The sequence below is a fragment of the Calonectris borealis genome, chromosome 18 (assembly GCF_964195595.1).
Source record: "Calonectris borealis chromosome 18, bCalBor7.hap1.2, whole genome shotgun sequence".
In the NCBI taxonomy this organism is placed as follows: domain Eukaryota; kingdom Metazoa; phylum Chordata; class Aves; order Procellariiformes; family Procellariidae; genus Calonectris; species Calonectris borealis.
The window spans coordinates 7907099-7928556 of NC_134329.1; the positions used below are offsets into that span (position 1 = coordinate 7907099).

The following is a 21458-nucleotide window of genomic DNA, read 5'->3' on the forward strand; positions in this document are numbered from 1 at the left end:
TCCCGCCGGGCTCTCACACCTTGATGCCGTTCCTCCCCTTCTTGCTCGTGCAGGTGGCGTTGCCCCGCTCCTTCTCCTGGCTCTGGAGAATCAGCTGGCGCAGCTGGCCGTGCTCCAGCGGCACCTCCACTGCCCAAGAAAATGGCCGCCCCGTCACGCACGCCATCAGAGGCCTTATATACCCGGTGGGGCGGGACAGGCTGGTTGGGATTGGCTGGGGAGGACAGGTGACAGCGGGGGATTGGCTGGGAGGCCATGGGGGAATTGTGGATTGGCTGGTTGTGTGGTCACAGCCCCTCCCTCCCGCCTCAGACACTCACAGGCGTCGATGGCGTCGGCGGTGCTGTCCGGGGTGGGGGGCGGCGGGCAGAGCTGGCCCCGATCCATCACCCGGAGCAGCCCGGTGCCGTGCAGCAGCGGGCTGGCGAAGGGCTGGGCCGGGTGCGAGCCCTCAGCCGATGTGTAGCGCCGGATGGACTCCATCAGGAGGAGCTCGTTGGTCTTCTTCTCCACAAGACCTGGGTGGGAGGGAGCGCCGTCCCGCAGGGGCCCTGCACCCGGCCCCTGCCCAAATCCACCCCCGGCTGGTTGCTGAGCAGGGGATCCATTGACTTCCCCGAGGCAGTGCCTTCTCCCCAGGGGCAAGGGCCCAAGGCTGGGTCCCACACCCAGAGCCAAGATGAGGGCTTGGGGGTCCACTGGGATGTTTATCCAGCCAGGTTAGCTCCTGAATTTGCTGGGAATTTGGCACCCCAAATTCACATTAGGGACACCCATGCATGATGGGGCAGGGGAAAAAAAAACCACTCAATGAAAACACAGTGCAAGCGGGTGGTGGACGTACAAGGTCTGGGCCATGTGGCGGGGGATGACGGGCAGCCCTGACCCACCGAAAAACTGCATCAGGTTCAGATCCGTGATCTGCCCGTTTTCTCCAAGCTGCTTCATTATCCCCGTAGCGTTGCAGTTGATTTCTTTGAACAGGGCCTCCATGCCAGATTTGAGCTGCCCCAGGACTTTGCTGCTCTCTTTGCATCTCTCTTTGTACCAGTTGGCTTCCTCAGTGGTTTCCATTAGTTTTTCCTATCAGCAAAGGTTTCGCTAGGTGTCATACCAGCCCCCTGCTCTCCCCCCCACCCCAGTGCTGGCCAGTTCCAGTCTGGATACTGGAGACATCCCAGGAGAGGCTGTGGGATGCTCCCATCCCTGCAGCGGAAAGGTTCTATGAATGGGATCCCAAGCTCTCCACGCCGCAGACGAGGCCCTGGAAGACCAGGGCTGGCAGGAGCCCTGCAGACACCCTCTCACCATGCATTGGGAGACAGGGCTGCCAAAGCCGATGCAGGGCCCTTTTCTGCCCACGCCTCCAGCCGTTGGCCGGAGCAGCGTTGGCAGGACCAGGCTCCTAGGACACGTGCCAGGACGGTCAGGGCTCTGCTGCCCTTGCAGAGGGAAATCCGGGCTGCCATACCTCCAGCTCCTGCAGGACATGAAGGCTGCTGCTCTCTGCGTACTCCTGGTCCGTCACGAGGGCCGTAATTTTGTTCTGTGTAAACACGAGCACGTGGAGGGGGTACTGGCTGAATGCCCCCAGCGGTGCCAAACAGAGGCTGGGGACCACCCCTCCACCCGGCGAGCAGGGACCCCCCACTTGTCCCCTCCGGGGACCACTGTCCCCAGGCCAGGAGGGCAGTGGATGACCCCACCACAGGCAGCACTCCTCACTGCAGCCAGCCCCACAAAAGGCTGAGGCAGCTCCTGGCCCTCCTGGATACTGCAATATTTTTGCTGGGTACACGGTGGCAGCATTGAGACACTTTTAGCTCTGAGAAGGCAGCGTTCTGTCTATTGGAGTTATATTTTTGGCTACCCCTTTGCATTCCCCTAATCCCACCCGTGTGGCAGGCTGTGAGCTGGGCTCTGGTGTGAGCAGTGATGCTGGACACATGGGAGAGGAAAAACCCACCCCAGCCCAAAAGCACCGGCTGAGAAAGGGGAGACATGAAAAGCCTGGAACTGACCTGGAGGTCCTTGATCCTCCGCTGCATCTTCTCCATCTCGTTGTTCAGCTCGGTGACGTAGCTGAAGCAGGCAAAGTTCTTCCCCTCCTTTTCGATGAAGCCATTCAGCAGCCGGTCGATGTCCCTGTCCTCCGCCAGCTCCAGCAGACGCTTGTAAGCCACCTCCCGGCTCTCGAAGCTCTCCCCTTGGCTCCGCTTGGCCCGCTGGGCTGCCTTCAAGGCTGAGGGAGAGACCGTGTTGCCCTTTGCAGAGCCTTCCCCTGCGGGTGCTGTGGGGTTTGGTGCGGTGCTCGGGGCAGGGGGGGCAGAAGGTGTCTTTATTTCACTCAGAAATTAAGCAAGGAGATCAGAGTGTGCACGGGAATGGGGCAAACAGTGGGATCCCTCCCCAGGAGGATAAAAGGAGCCATGGTTGTACACGGAGGCAGCTCCCTGCCTCCCCATCCTCCCTCTCCCCCAAGACACATGGTTTTGGGTGGCCTCACTTGGTTATCACTCTTCATCCTTTTCTTCTGTAGGGCAAAGGGTGGGTGAAGGAGCCTGCGGGCAGGGGAGAGGTCCTGCCTTTGGGGTGCAATGCTATAAGCAGCCCCCCTGCCAACCCTGCAGACTCCTGGTTTGCAGTCCCAGTTGCACGTGGTTTCTCTTATTTGATACCTTTTTTCTTTTTGGCCTGTTCCTCCAATTCAGAGCGATCTGTAAATTTGGCAAGCGTGAAGGCTTTCAGTTTGGTCTCCTGGTCAAGGACACGCTCCTGCTCCTGCAGCTCAACATTGTACTGGACAGTGTCTTTGTTGTGCCTTTCTTTCATGGCTGAAATCCTTGCCAGAGCCTCCATCCTGCCCACAGAGAGCAGCAGGTTACACCATGCGTAGGTATAAGGATTTGTATTCCTGGCCCTTCCCGTGCACCTCTGTGCCTGAGCTAGCAAAGCCCCCACGACGCTGTGCACGTTGCCCGGCTCTCATCCAGATGCAGCCGTGTTAGCCCCAGGCCAGCAGCAAGCTAACGTAGCTCTTGGTGGGGCTTTGTACTCGGACGCAGCACCCAACTGTAGCAGCCAGGCTCACTTTGACCGGAGCTGGCTGGCCTCTGCTCCAGGTCTGCTGCATCCCCCCATGCGGGCTCAGGTGGGACTCAGGGGAAAGAGATTGCTCCATGGGGTAATTCACCCCATCCCAAGAAACGTCTGGGATGGGTGGAGTAAATCACCCTGGAGGTACCAGTCTCCCTGCACTGACCAGGCACCCAACCCTTAGCACCCAGCTCTAGACAAGAGCGGTGAATCCTCTCTCCGAACTTGCAATCGGTCTCTCTTTACATCGATACTCATCACTGGCATTGCCCGTCGGTGCCAAGTTTGCCACAGAGGGCTCCCAAGGCCACGTACCGCTGCTCGTAGGCTTGTGTGGATTGCTCAACGGCTGTGTTCATCCTTCTCCTCTGCTGATCCAGCTTCTTATGGAGCTTCAAGTAGAAGTTGTCCAAAACGGCTTTCTGGATTCGCAGGCTTTCAATCTCTTCTCGGAGCTTGTTATTTCTGGTCACGATGGTATCGAAATGCACAGTGACCTGGGGAGACGGAAGCAAAAGGTTTTAAGCTGGTGCGGGGCTGGGGGCTCAGGTGTCTGCTGAAAGACCTTGACCAGGGCTGGGACCAACACAGCCCAAGAGATTTTAAGTTGGCACTGCACCATCCTCCTTCCCAGGACAGGGGAGGCAACCGGAGGCCAGGCCGATCACGGCAGAGACCTGGAGCTGGCGTTATCCAAGGCAAGGTGGCTTCAGGCAGCTCGGTTTTATCACTAAGCAGGTGCAGACCTTCAGGCTTCTTGGCATGGCACAAGTGCTGCATTTGGGTCACCAAGCTTGAAGGAGCCTTTGAGATATTCTGGGAGCAATCAGGCCAGGGGAACAAGGCCAGGTCCTTTATGCAGCTTGTGTCAACCAAATGCATTCGCACCATTACCCTTTGTCCTGACCAAAAAGCGTTTTGCACACAGGCCCCAGTGTGGCCCCGCACATGGTCTCCAAAGGTCTGCAAAATGTTTGCTCACCTTGTTTAGACGCATCTCCAGTGTCTCAATCTGCTTTTGCAGCCGTTTGCTACTGTTCGCTTGCTTCACCTTCACTGCTCTCTGGTTTTGCCTCACAACCTTTTTTTCCAGCTCTAGTATCTGCACACACAGAGAAAAAAGAAAAAAAGAAAGTATAATCTCCACCCCCACGTTCTGGACTCTTGTCAGGACACTTAGCCAAAGAAAATACCCGCTGTTGACCTGAACTACAGCAACCATGTCATTAATGAGCTCACAGTTATAGAAGCAGCTTTAATCCCAAAGGATCCCATCCTGCACACGCAGAAACATAAACTGTAACTAGGAACGGGTTTATTTTCGTGTCACAAAGGAAATGCAGCTGCCTCTGGAGGGAAATTCAGCAGGTGTTGAACAAGGCACGGCAGCATCTGCGTAGAGTGGAAGAGGCAATGAGGATGGTTTTTTGGTAGTGGTATTGTGCTGGCCAGACAGGGATCTGTGCAGTCCTCCCTGGGAATGAGCGGAGGAAAACTTTTGGCAGAAGTGGGGAGCTGCCAGAGGAAATAAATCCACGAGAAGAACGAAGTAGTGGGAGAACAACGAGCGGGGGGCAGGTGGGAGAGGTATGACTCAGCCAGGAGACCCCTGGCTGAAAGCTAACCTGTTGTGGAAAGCTCTGCAGCACCTCTAGCAACTGTAAAGTACCCGAGCGTGTTCCCCGACTTCTGCCACGGGCGGCTTGTTCAGAGCAGAAAGCTGCAGGGACCCGTCGCTTCTGTAGCACTGCGTTTCCCTTGACCTCCCACCCCACCGTTGACCAAATCCAAGCAGGCTGTCCTCAGGAGAAGTGACAGGACATCCCTCAGATGTTGCTGCTTCTCTATTTGCCATGTCTCGGGCAGCACAACTAAATGTTCCATTTTTGCCTCTTTTTCAGGACAGAAAAAAAGTCAAGGGGAAAGCAGAGGGATGTTGCGTGACCCCAGGCAGGCGTGTGCCATCAAAGAGGAGCTGCAGAGACCGGTGGGACACAAGGTTGAGAGTCAGACCTTACTTTTCTAGCCAGTGTTGCTGACTTGAATGGGAGCCTGGCTCTCCCCATTTGTCATTGTCATGTGTCTTTTGCCAGGAGGCAGCGTTATATTCCAAGACCTGAATTAAATGCATTTTACATCGAGGAGTTTCAGCCATAGGGCTCACTCTGTGACTCTGCTCTGCTCTACCATGCTCAGCCAGGGAATGGTCCAGACGCTCTTACCTGGTTGTCCAGGTCAGCTAACAGGGCTTTTCTGTCCCTAATCAGAGAATCGTACTGGTATTTGGTCTGCAAAAGGCATTGGAGCTCCATACAATTTCTGTCATCCAGCATCGCATTTCTCAGGGACGCGACCTGGCTCAGCGTTAATGACACCTCTCTGTGTTCTTGGGTCAGCGACTCTATTTCTTTTCTGTAAAAACAGAACAACAAACGGCATTTAGCACATCCCACCTGCAACGCCAGAGCGGGTCCTTACCCCTCCCCATCTCAGCGCCGGGGTCCCCAGATCTTTCCAAGCACAATGCAGCCAAGCAAAGTTGCACTCACTCCTGAGCTTGCATTTTCTGCCTCACGTTGGCACCGTAAGATTTCCTCTTCTCCGCTGCTATCCGAAACTGTTTCTGCAGTCTCCTGATCTCCGCTTCAGCCAGCTTTTCTTTCTCCTTCTCAGGGAAGTCCGAAAGCTTCTGCCTCAAAGAGGGCCCCCTCCGCTGCCACAGAGAGGGAGAGTTTGGTCACTTGAGCAAACACCACCAGCAGTGGTAGACAGCGGAGCTGGACACAGGGGAGCGCGTCAATGGCATCACCACCCCCAGCTGTTTGTCACCACCTTCAGCTCTTCCCTGCCACCTAAGATATTCATTACCACCCGAAACACTGAGCCACACAAACCAACTCCATGGGCACTTCTGATCCACTTCAGAGCCACGTCCACCGGGTGCTTTGCTCTTGGGTAACCCACCCCCATGCTACCACCACTCCCCAGGGCAAGGAGGTGTTAACAGCAACCAAAATCAGCGCCTGTTGACCACGGCGGCTGAGCCGCAGCCAGCACCTCGATTCCAGGACAGGATGCAGACCTCCAGCAGTGGGGAAGACAGGTGACGGCAGGTTGTCACCTCTTTTATCGCCCAGCATGACTGCGAGGACCACGTGAGTCAGAACCAAACCCACCCGTGCTGGGGACGTGAACGAACCCAGCTGACTTTGCCCAGGAGCGGAGCAGGAGTGCTCACATCCCCGGCAGTGGGAAGGTGACTTCTAGCTGAGAAACTGCCTAACAGGTAAGCACTGAAGCTGTGGCAGTTAAATCCACCCCTACCTGTGTCCTGAGCTGACCCATATTCCCCAACCCTGCCTCCCCCAACACCCAAATCTCAGGCGATGGCCTCAGCCCCGGCACAGGAGGGCAGGCAGAATCAGCCCCACCACAACCCAACACCTTGCTGGTAGAAGAAAGCCTGGCTCCCCTCCGCTTGTCCCGCTCACCGCACTGCGGCATTTATTTCTGCAGGTGAGATCCCCACGGCAGATCCTCCCTAGCGCCTGTGGAGAAGTTCAGCTTTGGATTGTGCTTCAGTTTTTACCTTTGAGCCCCTCATTTCTTCCAGCTAACTCTGCCGGTTGCTTTGCAGCCACCTCGGGAATGCAGACAAGGAAGCTCCGTGGGGCCAGGCCTGCTTTCCAAGGGGAGAAAGGAAACCCGGATAAGGGGGTGGTTGTGTCCCCTTGCCCTCCCTCAGCACCCGCTCGCGTGTTTGGCACATGAGGAAACCATCACAGATGGCTGCGCGATGAATAAAAGGAGAGCATTTGTAGTGATGTCATCGCGAAACACGCTCCTCTTATCGAGTTTATAAGTAGGGGAAGAACAGATGGTTTGAGCTATTCCACCCTGTTCGGTACCTGGGTTTCCATAGAAATCCCAGCGAGGCCAGGCCCCCCCGTGCCAGCGGACAGAGCCCCTGGGGAGCGCGAGTGGGGGATATCGCCTGGATTCAGCCCCCGTCCCGCTGCAGGGCACTGGGGCTGACCCCACAGCCCTCACCCCCAAAGCTGGTCCCCCCCAGCCCCGCTGCAGCCTCACGGGCTCCCCTGTCACCCCCGACTCTGCTCACCCCACCGCAGGGTGCTGCGGTTCCTCTCCAGCCAGGGGACGGGACCGCGGCGGCAGTCGGGTATTCCTGAGGAACGGCCCCTATTTCCAGCGGGAAGCAGAGGAGAGACGAGAGCCCGGCAGGGAGCCGGTCCCGGTCCCGACCTGCGCCCTGCACTGCCCCAGGCTCTGTGGAACAGGCACTGGTCTGGTTGCCACAACAGCGTCATCACAACGGAGCGTGGACTGGTTCTCCATGGGGACTGTCACCAAGGAGGATGGAGCGAGGGGATGGCCGGGGCACCCCCACCTGCCCCACGGGAGTGCTGGGAGCCCACGCTACGTGGACCAAAGGGGTTTCCATGCCCCAAAACCAGCCCTGAAGCATGTGCTATGATGTCTCCCTGGCTGCGTGTCCACAGCAAGCAGAAACCCTCATTTTATGGTCTTTGCTTCGCTTTGCAGTGTTTGAATCATCCCATAACCTGGGACTTTGACGCCTTTCACCCCGACCAGAAAGCAGCACCAGGGCTTCGCCGTCCCCAGCAGCGCGTCAGGGCCACAGAGCTGTCATTCCCTCCCCTTCCTTGCCGGCCCCGCTGACATCTCCCTGGGCTTCCTACCTGGTTTCTATCTGTTTTGCTCGTGGAGAGGCAGCAATCACCACATCACTGCCATTGCCCTCGGCATCCAGACACCCTCGGGGTGCCCGCCGTCGGGAGAGTAGCAACGGTTGGCACTGCCAACCCAGGGAAGGTCCCTGGGGACAGAGACTGTTTAGGCGGCCAATATAGGAGACAAATTGAGGATTCACGCCTGTTTCTCTCCTTTCCATGCAGGGAAGCTCACGGGAGCTGCGTCACAAGAGCCGTGATAATCCCTTCCCCATAAGCTGGAGCGCGTGGCCGGCTCCTTCCCAGGGACTCAGCAAACCCTGAGATCCCTGGAGGGCAGAAGCACGAGACAGCGCTGGAGGCTGGAGCAGGGCTGTGTTTCGTTGCCCTGGTGTTGCTTACTCAGCTCTGGCACGAAGGGGAACAGAGAAGCGCTGAGGGTGAGCAAAGGGCATCCACGTCCCCGTCTGCAGGGCTGCGGCGAGTTCAAGGCGATGAGCAAAATCCCCAACCAGCGCATCGCTCTTGAGGCTGTGCCTCCCCGTTATCCTGGAGATTTTGATGAGCTAACAAGCCAGCCATCAAGTTCCAGGCTAATTCACAGCCAGATAGGCTCTCAGGATGCATTTAATTGGAAATTATTTTCATGGCAGAAAGCAGAATGTGGTGTTAGATAAGAAAAATCGCAACCAAGGGCAGAGTGATGCTGAGAAGGCACCAGAGCCTGAGGGTCCCGCCGGGGCCAGGGGAAGCTCCCGGAGCTTTTCATACTGTTCCTGCATGATCGACAGCTCCATGGGATAATAACGACAACCTTTCCAGGCATGAGGCTGTCACTCTGTCTCGGTGGCCCTGGCTGTGTCACACTGCAGATCCCTTCTCTCCGGTTTGCTTCCCTTCACCCTCAGCAGAAATAGGGCCGAACCTCCAGTTCAGAATAAAGGTAGAGCTGCAGGGGTGGACGTTATTTTCCAGAAACAATGCCGCTGGGTGGCTCAAAAGCCTGGTTTCCCTTGCCTTGGACTAGTCCGGCCTCAAAATACAGCCTATATTGTCTGTCCTTTTTGTTTTCCTTCTCCGTGGACCAATACTCAATTGTTTAGCAATAAACAAGTCAGTAAATTAAATTATTGAGGAGGGCTCTGATTTGGTAGAGTCTGTGTCTGTCACACTCATTGCAGAAGCATTTATTTTACTAAAGGGGGCTGTTTTCACCCAAACAATGCTCGACTGTCAGACTTGCTCTGAGTGAGGGTGACTTCATTGTCTGGACGGACCTTTAAGCTGTGGCTGGGCAGGACGGTAATCGGAGCAGGATGAGATCGTCTGTAACATCTGAATCCAACGAATCTCCACCTTCTGGGAGAAACAGAAGAAAAGTGACTTTCTATGCAATTTTCATCTTAACCCATCTTCCTTTTTAATAGGTACATTTAGCACTGATTGACATGGAGAAATTATTCCTTCAGCTACAGATTTGGGGTCTAATTAAAACTACTTGTACTATGTTAGGGGCTAAATTCTGATCTGTGCAAGCAGCGTAAATCCTTCCTGATTTCAGCGATGATTTCCCCGTTTCACCGGGTCCAGTTAAATGGTGGCTGCAGGGGACGGTCGGAGCTGGGCTGGCTCTGAGCTGAGCTCACCTACCTGGGAGCGTCCCATTGACGTCAAAGAAAATCTCTGGGGTAAGCTAGAGAATCAGACCCATATTTTCATGCAAATGTAGTACATTCATGTTACTTAATGCCTATTTATAACAAATCCAGAACTTAATTCTACTTAACCCGTCTTCGGTGTTTGACACATGAAATCTGTGAGTCAGAGGACTATATATGGAACTGTCAAAACTTTCTTTTTCCCCTCCTCTAAAAGCCTGGATTAAATCATAACCAAACTCCCGTCAGCTCCAGCAGCAGCGCTGGGAGGACCAGGAAGATGCTGAGGCAGCTGGTGATGGGGACAGATCTTCTCAGCCAGCAGTCCGATGGCAAAACCTTACAGAAGAGGTTCTGAATTCAGACACACGCTAGGTCCGTCTTTGCTGAAATGTCGTCCTGTGGACCTGGAGTGATACCTTGGCCTCACGGCGTCACCTTACCAAGACTTTGCTTGGGAATGGCCTCCCGTGAGCACATTCTCTGCCCAGGTTTTTATTTCTTTCCTCCGATGAATGGTTATCTTCATATGTGCATGAACCACACCAGCCTTCAATGGGCAAGACCAGTTTTGGTCCTAAAAGCATCGCAAACACATTGAGAGTTGTAGACCTGCAGCCTTTTGCAGTTGGCCCGAGTTTTGCTCCATGTGTTTCTTACAGAAAAGGTTTCCTTCAAAATACACGCTGCCTAGTCCTCAAACGCTGAGCCGTTCTCTCCCTGCACGATATCACTTCTTCTTGCCTGCCCTTCCTCAGCACGCACCCTTCCGGGAGAGAAGGCTCTCATGCCCAGCATCTGAAACAACACTGCAAACTTCTGATGCTGTTTTCCTTATTTAACATTTAAAATCTCAACAAAATGAGAGCCAAATATGCCAGGCACTCTACAAGCATGCAGCAGGACATCCTTCTCACACTGAAAATTTACAGTGTAAAAATAAGCGCATATCCATCATTGGAGACGACAAAATAGCACAAAAGTAGCTGGTTTTCACCTCCGGGTCTGTTTTTCCTGACGGCCTGCGAGTGCAGCAGCAATGGCCTCTAGGCAGCAGGATGGGATAGAGACGTCTCTGCACGGCTTCAAGTTTTAAGAGTAACTGGTATTAAATAAGGGGAGAGGAGGCTGTTCGCTGCCTCCTTGATTACAGCGAAGAGGAATTACAGCTGTAATTCCTCTGCACTCAAAGAGGAAATTGCCATCATAATTTCCTGCAGATGGGTTTCTTCTGAATTGCTGACACCAAGTGAAATGTGATTTCCAGCAGTGAACGGACTCCTCCATAGCATTACTTGGTATTTTTTAAAGGGTCATTTTAGGAGTAAGTTCCCCAGACCTTGACTTTGGGACACAAAACTCTTTCCCGCTGCAGGCTCAGCCCCTCCGGCAGAGCCTAATAACATGGATTTGCTTCATCCCTCTGTGCTAACTTACAGCCGCCTTTGCCTGCAGCAGGCACACCGTGCTGAATTACTGCTCAAAGGCTGCCGCCGCGGGTGGGAAAACGCAGAAGCAAAATAGCTGAGGACGCGCTGCCGTCTGAAAGCAAGAAAAGACCTCCAAAAATTTCACTGGCTTGAGGTCAAACCTGGCTCATAGCAAGCACTCATACGCTGCGGGAAGATTTTAGCTAAAGCAAGGGAAGAGAACAGAGGACTCAAGAACAGAGCCATCGCAGAAGCTGCTGTCACACGGGGTCTTGCCTGACTGGGAATGGGGTCCTTGGTGCTGAGATTTTTTTTTTTGCCTGTGATTTAGGCAAGGCTGCACAAAGTAACGCTCTTAGCAGGGCTGCTGATCCCTCAGCAGTTCTGGAGGGACGCAGCCGTTTTACAGCATAAAACCCAGGCAGGAGGCAGTCTTGCTCAGGACAGGGATGTGCAATGCAATAGCTCCGAAGGTCCGATGGGGCGCTTGGCTATGGCTAAGCCGAGCTAAGAAATTCCTCCTGTGACCTCCCAGATCCCACCCTCCCCCAGGGAAGTCTGTCGGCAGATCTAGATGCCGTGCTGGAAACCCTCCATGCCAGATCTAGCTGGAGAGCGCTGGGAAGAGGGGTGGGAGGCTGATTTGTGGCTGAGAAGGCAGCACATCACGGGGGGAGTCCCTTCCCTGTGCCCCCCAACGGCTCCCCGTCAGCTCCGGCCAGAGCTGGGCAGCACCGGAGAGTGCAGCAGGTACAGCCTGTTTTAGAAGAGCTATTTCCAATTAATCATTCCTCATTACCGTCCCATGCAATGCTGCTGATCAGAACTAAGAATACCTTATTAGTTGAACACACTCTGGAAGTGGCTTAAGGCAACTGAGGATTTGCCTATATAAGATCACTCAGGGAAACTATTTTGAATTAACATTTAAAGGCAATTAATTAAACTGCTGTACGGGTGTTCTGCACCATCTGCATTCAGTTTATCTTCTTTTACTTTTCTTCTCCAAATCAAATGAAGGCCACTTGATCTCTGGGTTGGGCACAGGAGGGAAGTATCCGGGGGGAGGCCGCAAGCCCCAAGGAAAGCCAGACAACTGAAATAAATCTGCCTGGAGGAACTGCACCCCAGGTCCAGCCTGGCGTGGTGTCGATATGGGCAGTCCCAGATCTTTCTGTCTCCCCAGTTTTGGCTTTATGGGAGAGGTTTGGGCACTCTGGGGTGTCCCCTTCCAACAGCAATCGCAGCACCAGGCAAGAAACTGGGTGCACCAACCGCTCTCCTTCTGGCTCAGTGATTTTAATGCCCGGTTAAGTAGGTGATGGTATGAGACAGCAAAGTGCACGGCCAAACCCAGGCAAACGACCCGAGGTGGATCAGCAGGGTTTCCCCTGTTTTCCGGAGCAGAAAGCCATGGACACGGCAGCGAGGAGGTCCATGGGACAAGGCAGAGCAGGGCTCCTTCAGCACAAACCTCCCTGGAGAAGAGTCAGCCCAGCAAAGCCACTTGCAGCCTTTTTATTTGATTTAGGACACGTCTCCTCGTCATTACCCTGTCTTGGCCCTGCCATTTTTCTGAAGCAGAATTTCAGATCAGCTTCACGCCGAGAATAGCCGCTTTCCCAGCCTACCGCCGGCACCGCAGCCCTTCTCTGGAGAAGGAACAGATTGTTCTGAACAGCCTGGTCCATTTGCCATTTCTAGGAGCTGGCTGGATTTGCTGTTTATTGCCACTCACCCAGCAACTGATCTTTTGCAAGATCTCAGCCGTCAGTTGCCTCGCCTCCCGTCAGCCGTTGCTTCATGCCCCTTGCCACAGGTCCAAGGCTTTACGAGGGACATCAGCTGATTTTTGTAACAGGCGGTTGTTACTCAAGAGTTGATTTAAATTAAAGCTTTAAAAAAGAAAATCCCAAGGGTTCGGGCTGCGTATTTCTCTTAGTGAAAATCTGAAGCGACTCCCAAGGAAATGCAGAGGTAACACTAATCAAAGTCGGGTTATAATGAGTCTTCCCGGGTGTTTTGCTCGGTGTTAGCGCACATCTCTGGGACTAGTTCACAAGGAAGCTGCACAGCTCGGAGATGGGTTGGAAGAGAGAGCCCGTTTCTAACCCTGCTGCTAATGGCGATTTGCCACGGCTCGGGTGTGCAGGAGCCGTCATCCCCACTGGCCAGGAGCATCCTGTCCCACCAGCCACCACTGGTCCCTGCCTTTCCCAGTGGTACCTCCCCGGGCAGGCTGGCAGGGCCAGGGAGCACTGGGCTGGCCGGGGCAGAGGGATGCAGGGATGCAGCCGTCCCCTGCCTGCCACTGCTCAGAGGGAGGAGAGGAGCAGGAGGCCGCAGAGCCGTGCCAGTTGCTTGGCAACTCCCCTGCAAATCTCCATCCTGTCAGAAAACATTTTTTCCAGCAATTCAGATGGTTTTCACAGGTGCAGGATCAGGCCTGGCTGATCAGGTGGTTTGAAGAAACCACACGCCTTACCTGGAGGGGCTGCGCATCAGCTTTGGTCAGATCCCGGCCACGCAGCCAGGCACAGGCTGCGAAACATGGCTCCTGATGGGCACTGCACAGCGGGGAGGGCTGCAAGGGGGGTGACGAGGCTTCCCAGGGCTCCTACATCCCCATTTTGGCCTCTGCTTAGGGACCACAATGCTCTGCATCATCCGCATCCTAGCAAAAGACAGGGGATGCAGCGGCCTCCCCCTCTCCCGTCTGCAGGCAACACATGAATGTGCTTGAGCCACCTCCATGTAGCCGATGTGAGCCCAGGCAAGCTGCTCCCTGGTCCCGCAGGCCCTCCCTTAGCTGCCCCTTGCTCTCCCTAGGCTGAGAGAGAAGCTGAACTAGGCTGATCCTAGTTCAATCTTTGCTTCTCTCCATCACGGCGGGAGCAGGGCTGCGGCAGCACCATCCCCTGCTCACCCCAGCCAGGCTTTCCTCCGACGTCCCACGCTTCAGCCATCCTTCAGTCTGTACCTGGCCTCCTTCAGCCCAAAACTGAGCGGTCAAACCCGACCTGAAAATCCACCTAGCTCTTCTGTGACTGCCCAGCGTCTGCAGTCTCCACTCTGCATGCAGAGAGGAAGGAGAAGGAAAACGGGCCGGGCTGGTTCCCAGCATTTCATGGAGAACAGGGACAGGAGGGAGCATCCTCCGGGCAGAGCAGGCTGCTGAGGGCCACGCCGGGCTTGGTGGTGGAAATACAGCGGAAGAGAAAAAGGGCAGGACTCAGGGGAGTGCAAAAGAGCCCCACATCACTGCCAGGCAGGCTGGATCCTGGCACGTACAGCATCTCTCTGCATTTCCACTTTGCTTCTCTCCCGCTTGCGTTTCCCACGGGAGATGCTCCTGGCTTTGTCACCTGCGAGCAGCAGGAGCCGGTGACGGTGGCAGCAGGTCCTGCAGGAGCCCAGCGTCACCGATACTACCCCAGAGGGGAACGATGAGCCATCCAAAACTCCCATTAACCCCCTCCGCACTTCGGCATGAGCCGGTTTGTGTGGGAGCTGATCCTTCTGCTAGAGCTAATGAAGAAGGGAATTTCCTCAAGGAAAACAAAATGGTCTCAGCCCAAAAAGGCTTTTCTCTTCTGGATTTTTTGGTTAGGAACGGTGGCTGGAATTTTCCTCTCAGCTACGCTGACACAACCCCTTCTCCTCCAGCGTGGGAGGGGAATTTGGCCCGTTGATATTATATGCCAAGTTTAGATCAGGATAATGATATACTGTTCGGGTTTCTATAGATTCTCAGGTCACTTTGCAAACATGAATTAATCTTGACAACGCAGCTGCAAGGAAATGGAGGTTTTATTGTTCCTGATTTAAAGAGAGGGAAACTGAGACCCGGGGAGTAAATGCTTTTTGCAAGGTTGCAGAGAAAACAAGCGATGGAGGCTGGGAGCGAACCCAGGGTCCCGAAAGCCTTTCCGTTTCTCGCAGCGCTGCAGAGCACTCCTTCCCACACAAACCCATTCTGGAGCATCATTTTACACCAGCCCAAAATGTAACTCTCTTTTATATTTAGCTCCCAGGTTCTGTAAAGGGACGTTATATAACAGACCTCAAGTGTGGCATTTTATAATTTACCAGCTCAACTTGTGCTGCTTCTAGAAACCCGCCTGTGCAGTGTATTCCCCGGCTCAGCGCAGAGCCCTCTTCCATCTCCTTCTGAGCCGGCAAAATATCCCACTGGGCACTCATCTGCAGTTTTAAAACCCCACGGCGTGCCATCCCCCCGGCCCCAGGCTGCCATGCCGTCTCTTAAGCAATTAGCGCTGTCATCAGCTCCATTTTCATTGTCGGATTTTTTGCGCCTGCAAGAGGAAGAAAGGAGGTAGCTGGCCGCGCTGCTCTTAGAGGGCAGGCGCAGCCCTCGCAGGTGGGAAATCCTCTTTTGGGTGGCAAAATGGTCCAATGGGCTCTGAAATCCCTGGGGGTAGGTGGGGAGGGAGGGCACCCAGGCACCCCGGCCCAGCTGGGCTCTGCAGGGAGTCCAACCCATCCCTCTGGCAAAAATTGGTGTCCCCAAAGCTGAAGCTGGGGGTGAGCGAGGCGATGCAGCCGGCAATCAGCACCGTGCGGGGCTGGCCCCGCTGCGATACAGTCCCTGTATCCCTGCTGCTCCCACCCCTGGGCACGCCAGGAGGGCTGCGGACCCCCGTGCATCAGAAATGGGGGCTTTACGCCCTGGGATGCGCCCACACAGAGAAGAAACCCAACCCTAAAGCTCCAGTGGCTGCACAGCATCTTTGACACTCAGCGCTCCCGACAGCCTGTCTGGTCCTCTCCGGATCTGCCGCCCCAGCCCACCGCGAGAGCCCCACGCTTTGGGAAGGCCCCGCATTGCCACACGTGTCCTCCTTCTCTGACTGATGGCGAGTTAAGCACGGACCCACCGGAGAGGGAAGAGCACATTGCCTAACGGCAAGAGCTCAGCCTGCAGCAAACTGCTGCTGCTGGGCTTGGGAGAGAGATTTTCCAGCAGCTCCTCTGCTCCGGCAGCGAGCATCCTCCCCGGACACAGCTGGTCCTGCCGGGGGACCCGACTCTGCCCCAGCACAGAGCAGAGCAGGCAAATACCAGACCAGAACCGCATTGCTCCCTTCTGGCACTGCAGCACAAGCCCAGCGTGCCGGCAGCCCTCAGACCCCTGCCTCATCCACGTGTTGAAGCTTCTCAGTGTTCTGAATGTCTATTGACTGCTGAAGAGTTTGGAAATCTGGGGTGTAAGGGCGAGGAGGGAAATGCCAGGGCACCAGCTTTTCAGATCCAGCCCTGAGCGGTGCCAGCATCCAGCTGGGGGGGCTGCGGAGGTGCATCGCAGGTTAAGCACCGTTGTAGGGCTGACACCTCCAAGGTGAGCTGAGGCTGGCAGGACAAACCCAACTGACTGTTTTTGGCTTAAATCCCTGCCTGCAGGCAGAGGCAAGAAGCCACATTAAGGAATATTTGCTGAAGTGGCGGTAGAGGAGGGCACCCTGGCTCACCCACCCAGAGCTGCAGCCCCCCAGCTCCTCCGGTGCCAGCAGCCTGCTGCTTCTGGGCCCGGGAGCAGCCGGCAGGAGCCCTGGGCGGACAGACGGATGGACAGACAGCCCCGCTGTGCTCATCTCCAGGCCAGGACAACAGGGCTGATCCCTCGCTTTTTTTGGCTGAGCTGAGCAATCACGTGGAGCGGCCTTAAATCCTGCCGTGTGCCTTTTCCAATACATTATTTCTATAATAATATACATAAACTGGAGCTCTCTGGAAGCTTTGCCATAAGCTCGGGTGCCTGGTGCCGATGAGCAGCGAGAGCTCATCCTGCTGCTCGCTTCCTTCTCCCTCCGAAAGCCAAGCACTTACCTCCCGGATTATTGTAACCATCAACATCTGCAATAAACAACAGAAAGGACTTGGCGTGTGACTCAGAGGGATGAGGAAATGACCAGAAACTTCAAATCCTGAGCTGAAAATACTGTTTTACTAAAAATACGCGTCCAGCCTGTTTCAGTGCATGAGACTGTCTCCGCCCTGGGAGGTGAGTTTCAGTCACATCACTGAATATCATCGTCAAACAAGTGAAAGAGAAGAGCATTAATTAATCAAGCAGTTGATGGCACAGCATTTAAAAGCTGTGCTTGGGAGAACCGGGGAACAGCAAGCGGAGGATTTAAAGCATCGCTTCGTGCTCCCGCTGCAACCCAGGGGAGCCGGGGACATGCCGCAGCCCGAAAGGCATTTCCAGAGCAGGACCAGTACAAGCACGGAGATGTGTGCTCACCCAGCATGGGCGTATATGACAATTTCCATATTAATCAGAGCACAATAAAAAACACCAAACAGAAGCGAGCTCGTCGGCGTGGCTGAGCTCCCGGCACACGAGGATCGAGTGTGTTCTCGTCATCCTGGCCGCTTGCACCCCTGGGATTTCCAATCCCTCCTTGCGCCCTGGTTTTAAACCCCGGGGAATTCAACGGAGGTACCGCAGTTTCACCCAGTGACTCATGCCGCTTCGCCTTTGGACTTCATTACCTCACCGCTCCCCGCTTTCTCATGCAAATGTTACACTGGGCCAAGGTGCTGCGGCTCCTGGAGCATTTCTGGCATCGCCTGCTGCTGCTGGAAGGAGCGAGTCTGGATGAGACGGGGCAGGTCACTTCACTAGCTGGGGCTGGGAAGAGGCTGCAATGTGCACTCTTGATAATAAGTAAATGCATAATAAAAATAAGCGCAATCTTGATTAAAAATAATTAAATAAATTAATTAAAATGCATCTGTGGCCAAGCAATGTAACTGGAGCAAAGAGCTACTGGCTTGTACCACCGCCTCTTCTGCAGTTGGCAGCGGGGACCGAAACACCTGGCCACGGCGCAGGGGACACCAGGCAGCATGGCTCACGAGGGAGGAGGACACCCAGGTCTGGAAAAGGTCATCTGAGCAACCAAAATTTAAAAGGGTGCAGGAAGAAAGAAAACAGAGGAAACGGTGGCTGCTTGCCTTGTTTTAACTGTTGCCCACGCTTACACTGCTGTTAAAATAGAGAGCGAGCTGGTGTTAGTCTGGGTTGAAAGAGCAGTGAAGACAAAGCAAATAAAGGCTGGGAGAAGCAGCACGTGCTCTGCCCTGACCGTCCCCATGGCTCCTCTCCGGAGGTCACGGCTGCGAAGGCATCTCATCGGCAGGGCAGGCTCCGCAGCGGCGGGGACACACATCTCCTGGGGTTTCCGAGCCGCCCCAGGGCTCCTGCGCAGACCCCAATGGCGAGCGGGTCTCGGGGGTCAGCCCACAGCTCGCGTCCCCCTTCGGGCTTGTCCTCGGCAGCTGCTCCCGTATCGCCGGCCCCGGCACGTGCCGCAGCTTTCCTTCCTCGGCTGGGGAAGGGCAGCGACCTTGCCGCTGCTTACGCCTCGTGTGTGCCAAATCACAGCTATAAAAGGGAGAAAAGTTCAGCTGAAAAATACGGCTCACCTTTTTATAGAAGAATATGGGATCTGTTACATTCCAGCTGAAACTCTTCCAAAAAGCCAGGTGGGACTTTTTCTATATATATCTAAATAAAACTGTTTCTTTTATTAAAAAAACGAGCTCTGGCAACCATCCCATGCTGAGAAAGACATTTAATTGAAGCCACACAAAAGGCAGTCGGTCTCATCAGCAACTGCACTTCTATCGCCTCCAGAAAGCTTGACGCCCGGATTCAAAATCAAGGATGAATATCAGCTGTCGGGTCCCTAAGGCTCTCCAGTGACCTACATGCTACCGAGAAAAAAAATACGCAACACTTGTTTGAGGTTGTGTTGGGAGAAGTGGCAAAGGTAGGACGGCTCGGCAGAGCGGGGTCACGAGCCAGGAGCTGGGGTGAAGCATCCCCCATGCAGGCACTGCCCGGAGCGAACCCCCTCTCCTGGGGAGCTTGTGGTGTAAATCCATCGGTGCACGGAGTTACCCAGCAGCAGCTCTCGCTGGTCCCTTCCTCACCCCTGTTAGAAAAGTTAAATTCACAGCAAGCTTAGGACAGAGGGAACTCTATGCAGGGAAGTCAAATGGTATCAGGAAAGGAGTGAAAGTCAAGCCCAAGGGCTGGAGGCCACCAAGGCTTTCGCCTTCGGTGGAGGCTGCAGAGAAGCAGGCTGTGCGGGTGCATGGAGCTTCTCTGACCCCCGGTGGGGTTTCTCCATCTCTGGAGATGTTCCTGCTTCATCTCTGGACGCTCATGTTTCAGGCTGAACTACCTGGGAAGAGTTGGTTGTGTTGGGAAGAGTGTCCCATGAGGAGGTACACAGGAGAAGCTATGATGGTTCAAGTTATCATCAGATAAACCTTCAGGCATGCACAAACTTTGACAAAGTACTTTCCTTCTAAAATACTGTCTCTTGGCCTTAAAATCCGCTTTTCCTCCTCGTGCGCAACAGGAGGGGACCTGTCCCTGCGGCGGGTTTGGGCAAGTTGCATCTGCTGAATCAACCAGTGTTGGGAGGTGCCGTGAGAAGGTTCGGTCTGAGCCTCGCCAGGTCCGTAGAGCCTCGCGTGGGGCATCTCTTCTCTGCTCCAGCTTTGATGTGACGGCTACTGTCACCGGCCGCATCCTGGCTCGTGCCGGCTCGGTGGCGATGGGCTGAGCTGGGGTGGTTCCAGGCAGCTGGCCGTGAGTCCTGCCCGATGCGTGTCTGGATGGAAACGCGAGGCTCGTCCCTTTGCCACAGCTGGACCCAACACCACAGCGCTGAGTGCTTGAGCTGAAAGGATCAGTACAGTCCTCTCCGCTTGACAACGCTCGTTCCCTTTTTGTATGTGCCGTGATTGTCCAAGGCAACATACACTCAGGTTTCACTCTCGGCCCATAGTTTGCCTTTGTACGCCTCTCCCTCTCCCATAAAGCACATTAACTTCTGCAACTCCCCTTTATAATAAACCCAAACCCACCAAACTCAGTGGTGAGCATCCCCTGGAAGGCAATGCGAGGGCAGGAGGGGAATTAGGTAACAAGATGTGATGATACATTTGAACCCTAAATGCATCCTTGAATAATCAAAGCTGTTCTGGCTGCAGAGTGAACGCTTCCTTTAATCTTTTATTTTCTTTTTAAATGGAAGAAGCAGACTGCCCATGCCTACAGCCATTCGCTCTGAGGCAGAAGTTTAACGTCAGCCCCCACGTCCGGCTGGCTGACCCGGAGCTGAGGAGATGCTGAAGTCTCACCCGATCCCAGCCTTGCATTGGGCTGAATCTCACCCGCTGCAGACATGCGCAGGGTGTTCTTACTGCAAACGAGGCATCTATTTTTAAAAGGCAAAAAAATCATGTGAAGTAAAATATGGAGGGAAAGAAGGGGAAAATCGAGTTCCCGGAGAGCAGAGACTGGAACAAAAGTGGCAAGTTTCCAAGGCTCCCTTTTCTCTGCAGATTAATGTTTCCAACTCTCCTGTCTCACCTGCCGCCTGACAGCGTACGTGTGTATGGAAGCTTTTACGTAAAAGCCCAGTATATTGGCTAAAACCCACTATTGTGTACACTATCGTTCACAGCCCTTAGATTTATCACCGCACCCAAACCGAAACACTCGTGATTTATCACCAAAGGCACCCAGCTGGAGACCAGTGCAGGAGACAGCCTGGCTCCATCGCTTTGGGTCCGTCTGTGCTGTGACCCAGGGATGGGATTGCAGCTAGCCGGGTCACGTTTGTTTTAAACCAGCTCACACCAGCACCCAAAGCCCCGTGGGTGGCGTGGTGGCCCTTGCCCACCTGCGGGTGCACCCCGCAGTGCTTTGCACGCTCTCCGGCATGCTGGAGATCGACAAGGTCTCCCCCTCCACTGCTGGGCTGAGCCCCTGCATCCTCTCCAAGGGGTGCCAGGGGCTTTGCCCGGCTGAAGCTGCCCACGATGTGGAGAAGAGACCGTCCCAGGAGAAAGAGGCTTTCCTCGAGTCGCTTAAGGCGTCTTCTGGATGCGGGTGCAGGTCTGTTGAGCTGAGAACACAGCTCAGAGCGACTCAGGCTGAGGATTTCAGATGAGTTAAATCAGTTTCGTACCCACTCCCTCAACCGGATAATTACCATTAATTATACAGGCTTGAACCCTGGTCATGCTCTCTCGGGGACCTGGGAGATGCTGCTTTTGTAAGCGGCTGCGTGCCCAGGACAGCCAGCGCAGGACCACACCTGCCGTCATGCGGCAGGCGAAGGCGGCTGCGGCAAAGGCAGCACCCGCCAAGCGGCGCGGCTGGAGACCTCGTCCTTCACGATACGCCCGGTCCCGATGGATGCCGATGGCAGAGGGTGCCCCAGGGCAGAGAAGCAGCTCACAATTGCGTGCCCGAGCTGTGTGGACAACCCAGAAGGGAATCCAGGGATCAAAGGTGACTCCAGCCATGGATTCCTCCGAATCCTTTCGTACCGATTTTGGCGCAACGTTATGTAAGAGCAGCCCAGCTCCTGAAAATCTGCCAGGCTCGCGAGCAGCGAGCAGCAAGGAGGAGGTGAGAACAGAAACAAATAAATAAGCACACGTGGCAGCTACCTCCACAGTGGACCACGTTTTCAAACACTGCATGTAAGCAGAAACTCCAGGTGTCCGAG

At 54.7% G+C, this 21458-nt stretch overlaps 1 protein-coding gene across 1 annotated transcript; it reads right to left on the reverse strand.

The window, feature by feature from the left end:
- Positions 1–13: 13 nt before the first annotated feature.
- On the reverse strand, positions 14–21252 carry CCDC63 (coiled-coil domain containing 63). Its single transcript, XM_075168151.1, has 13 exons — positions 21042–21252; positions 16744–16770; positions 14188–14324; positions 5646–5809; positions 5319–5508; positions 4079–4198; positions 3412–3593; positions 2679–2860; positions 2022–2242; positions 1472–1546; positions 891–1083; positions 321–518; positions 14–129 (listed from the first exon to the last, which is right to left on the reverse strand). The coding sequence occupies exons 1-13, from the start codon at positions 21250–21252 to the stop codon at positions 14–16; spliced, it is 2016 nt and encodes a 671-aa protein (XP_075024252.1).
- Between the last annotated feature and the right edge of the window lie 206 nt (positions 21253–21458).

Excerpts from the sequence above, each read along its gene's own strand:
- CCDC63 (XM_075168151.1), bottom strand. The coding sequence starts at position 21,252 with ATGGCTGGAGTCACCTTTGATCCCTGGATTCCCTTCTGGGTTGTCCAC. Across the intron at positions 519-890 it reads GAACCTGATGCAGTTTTTCG|GTCTTGTGGAGAAGAAGACC; the intron begins GTGGGTCAGGGC and ends CCTCCCACCCAG. Across the intron at positions 130-320 it reads CGCCGACGCCATCGACGCCT|TGGAGGTGCCGCTGGAGCAC; the intron begins GTGAGTGTCTGA and ends TTTCTTGGGCAG.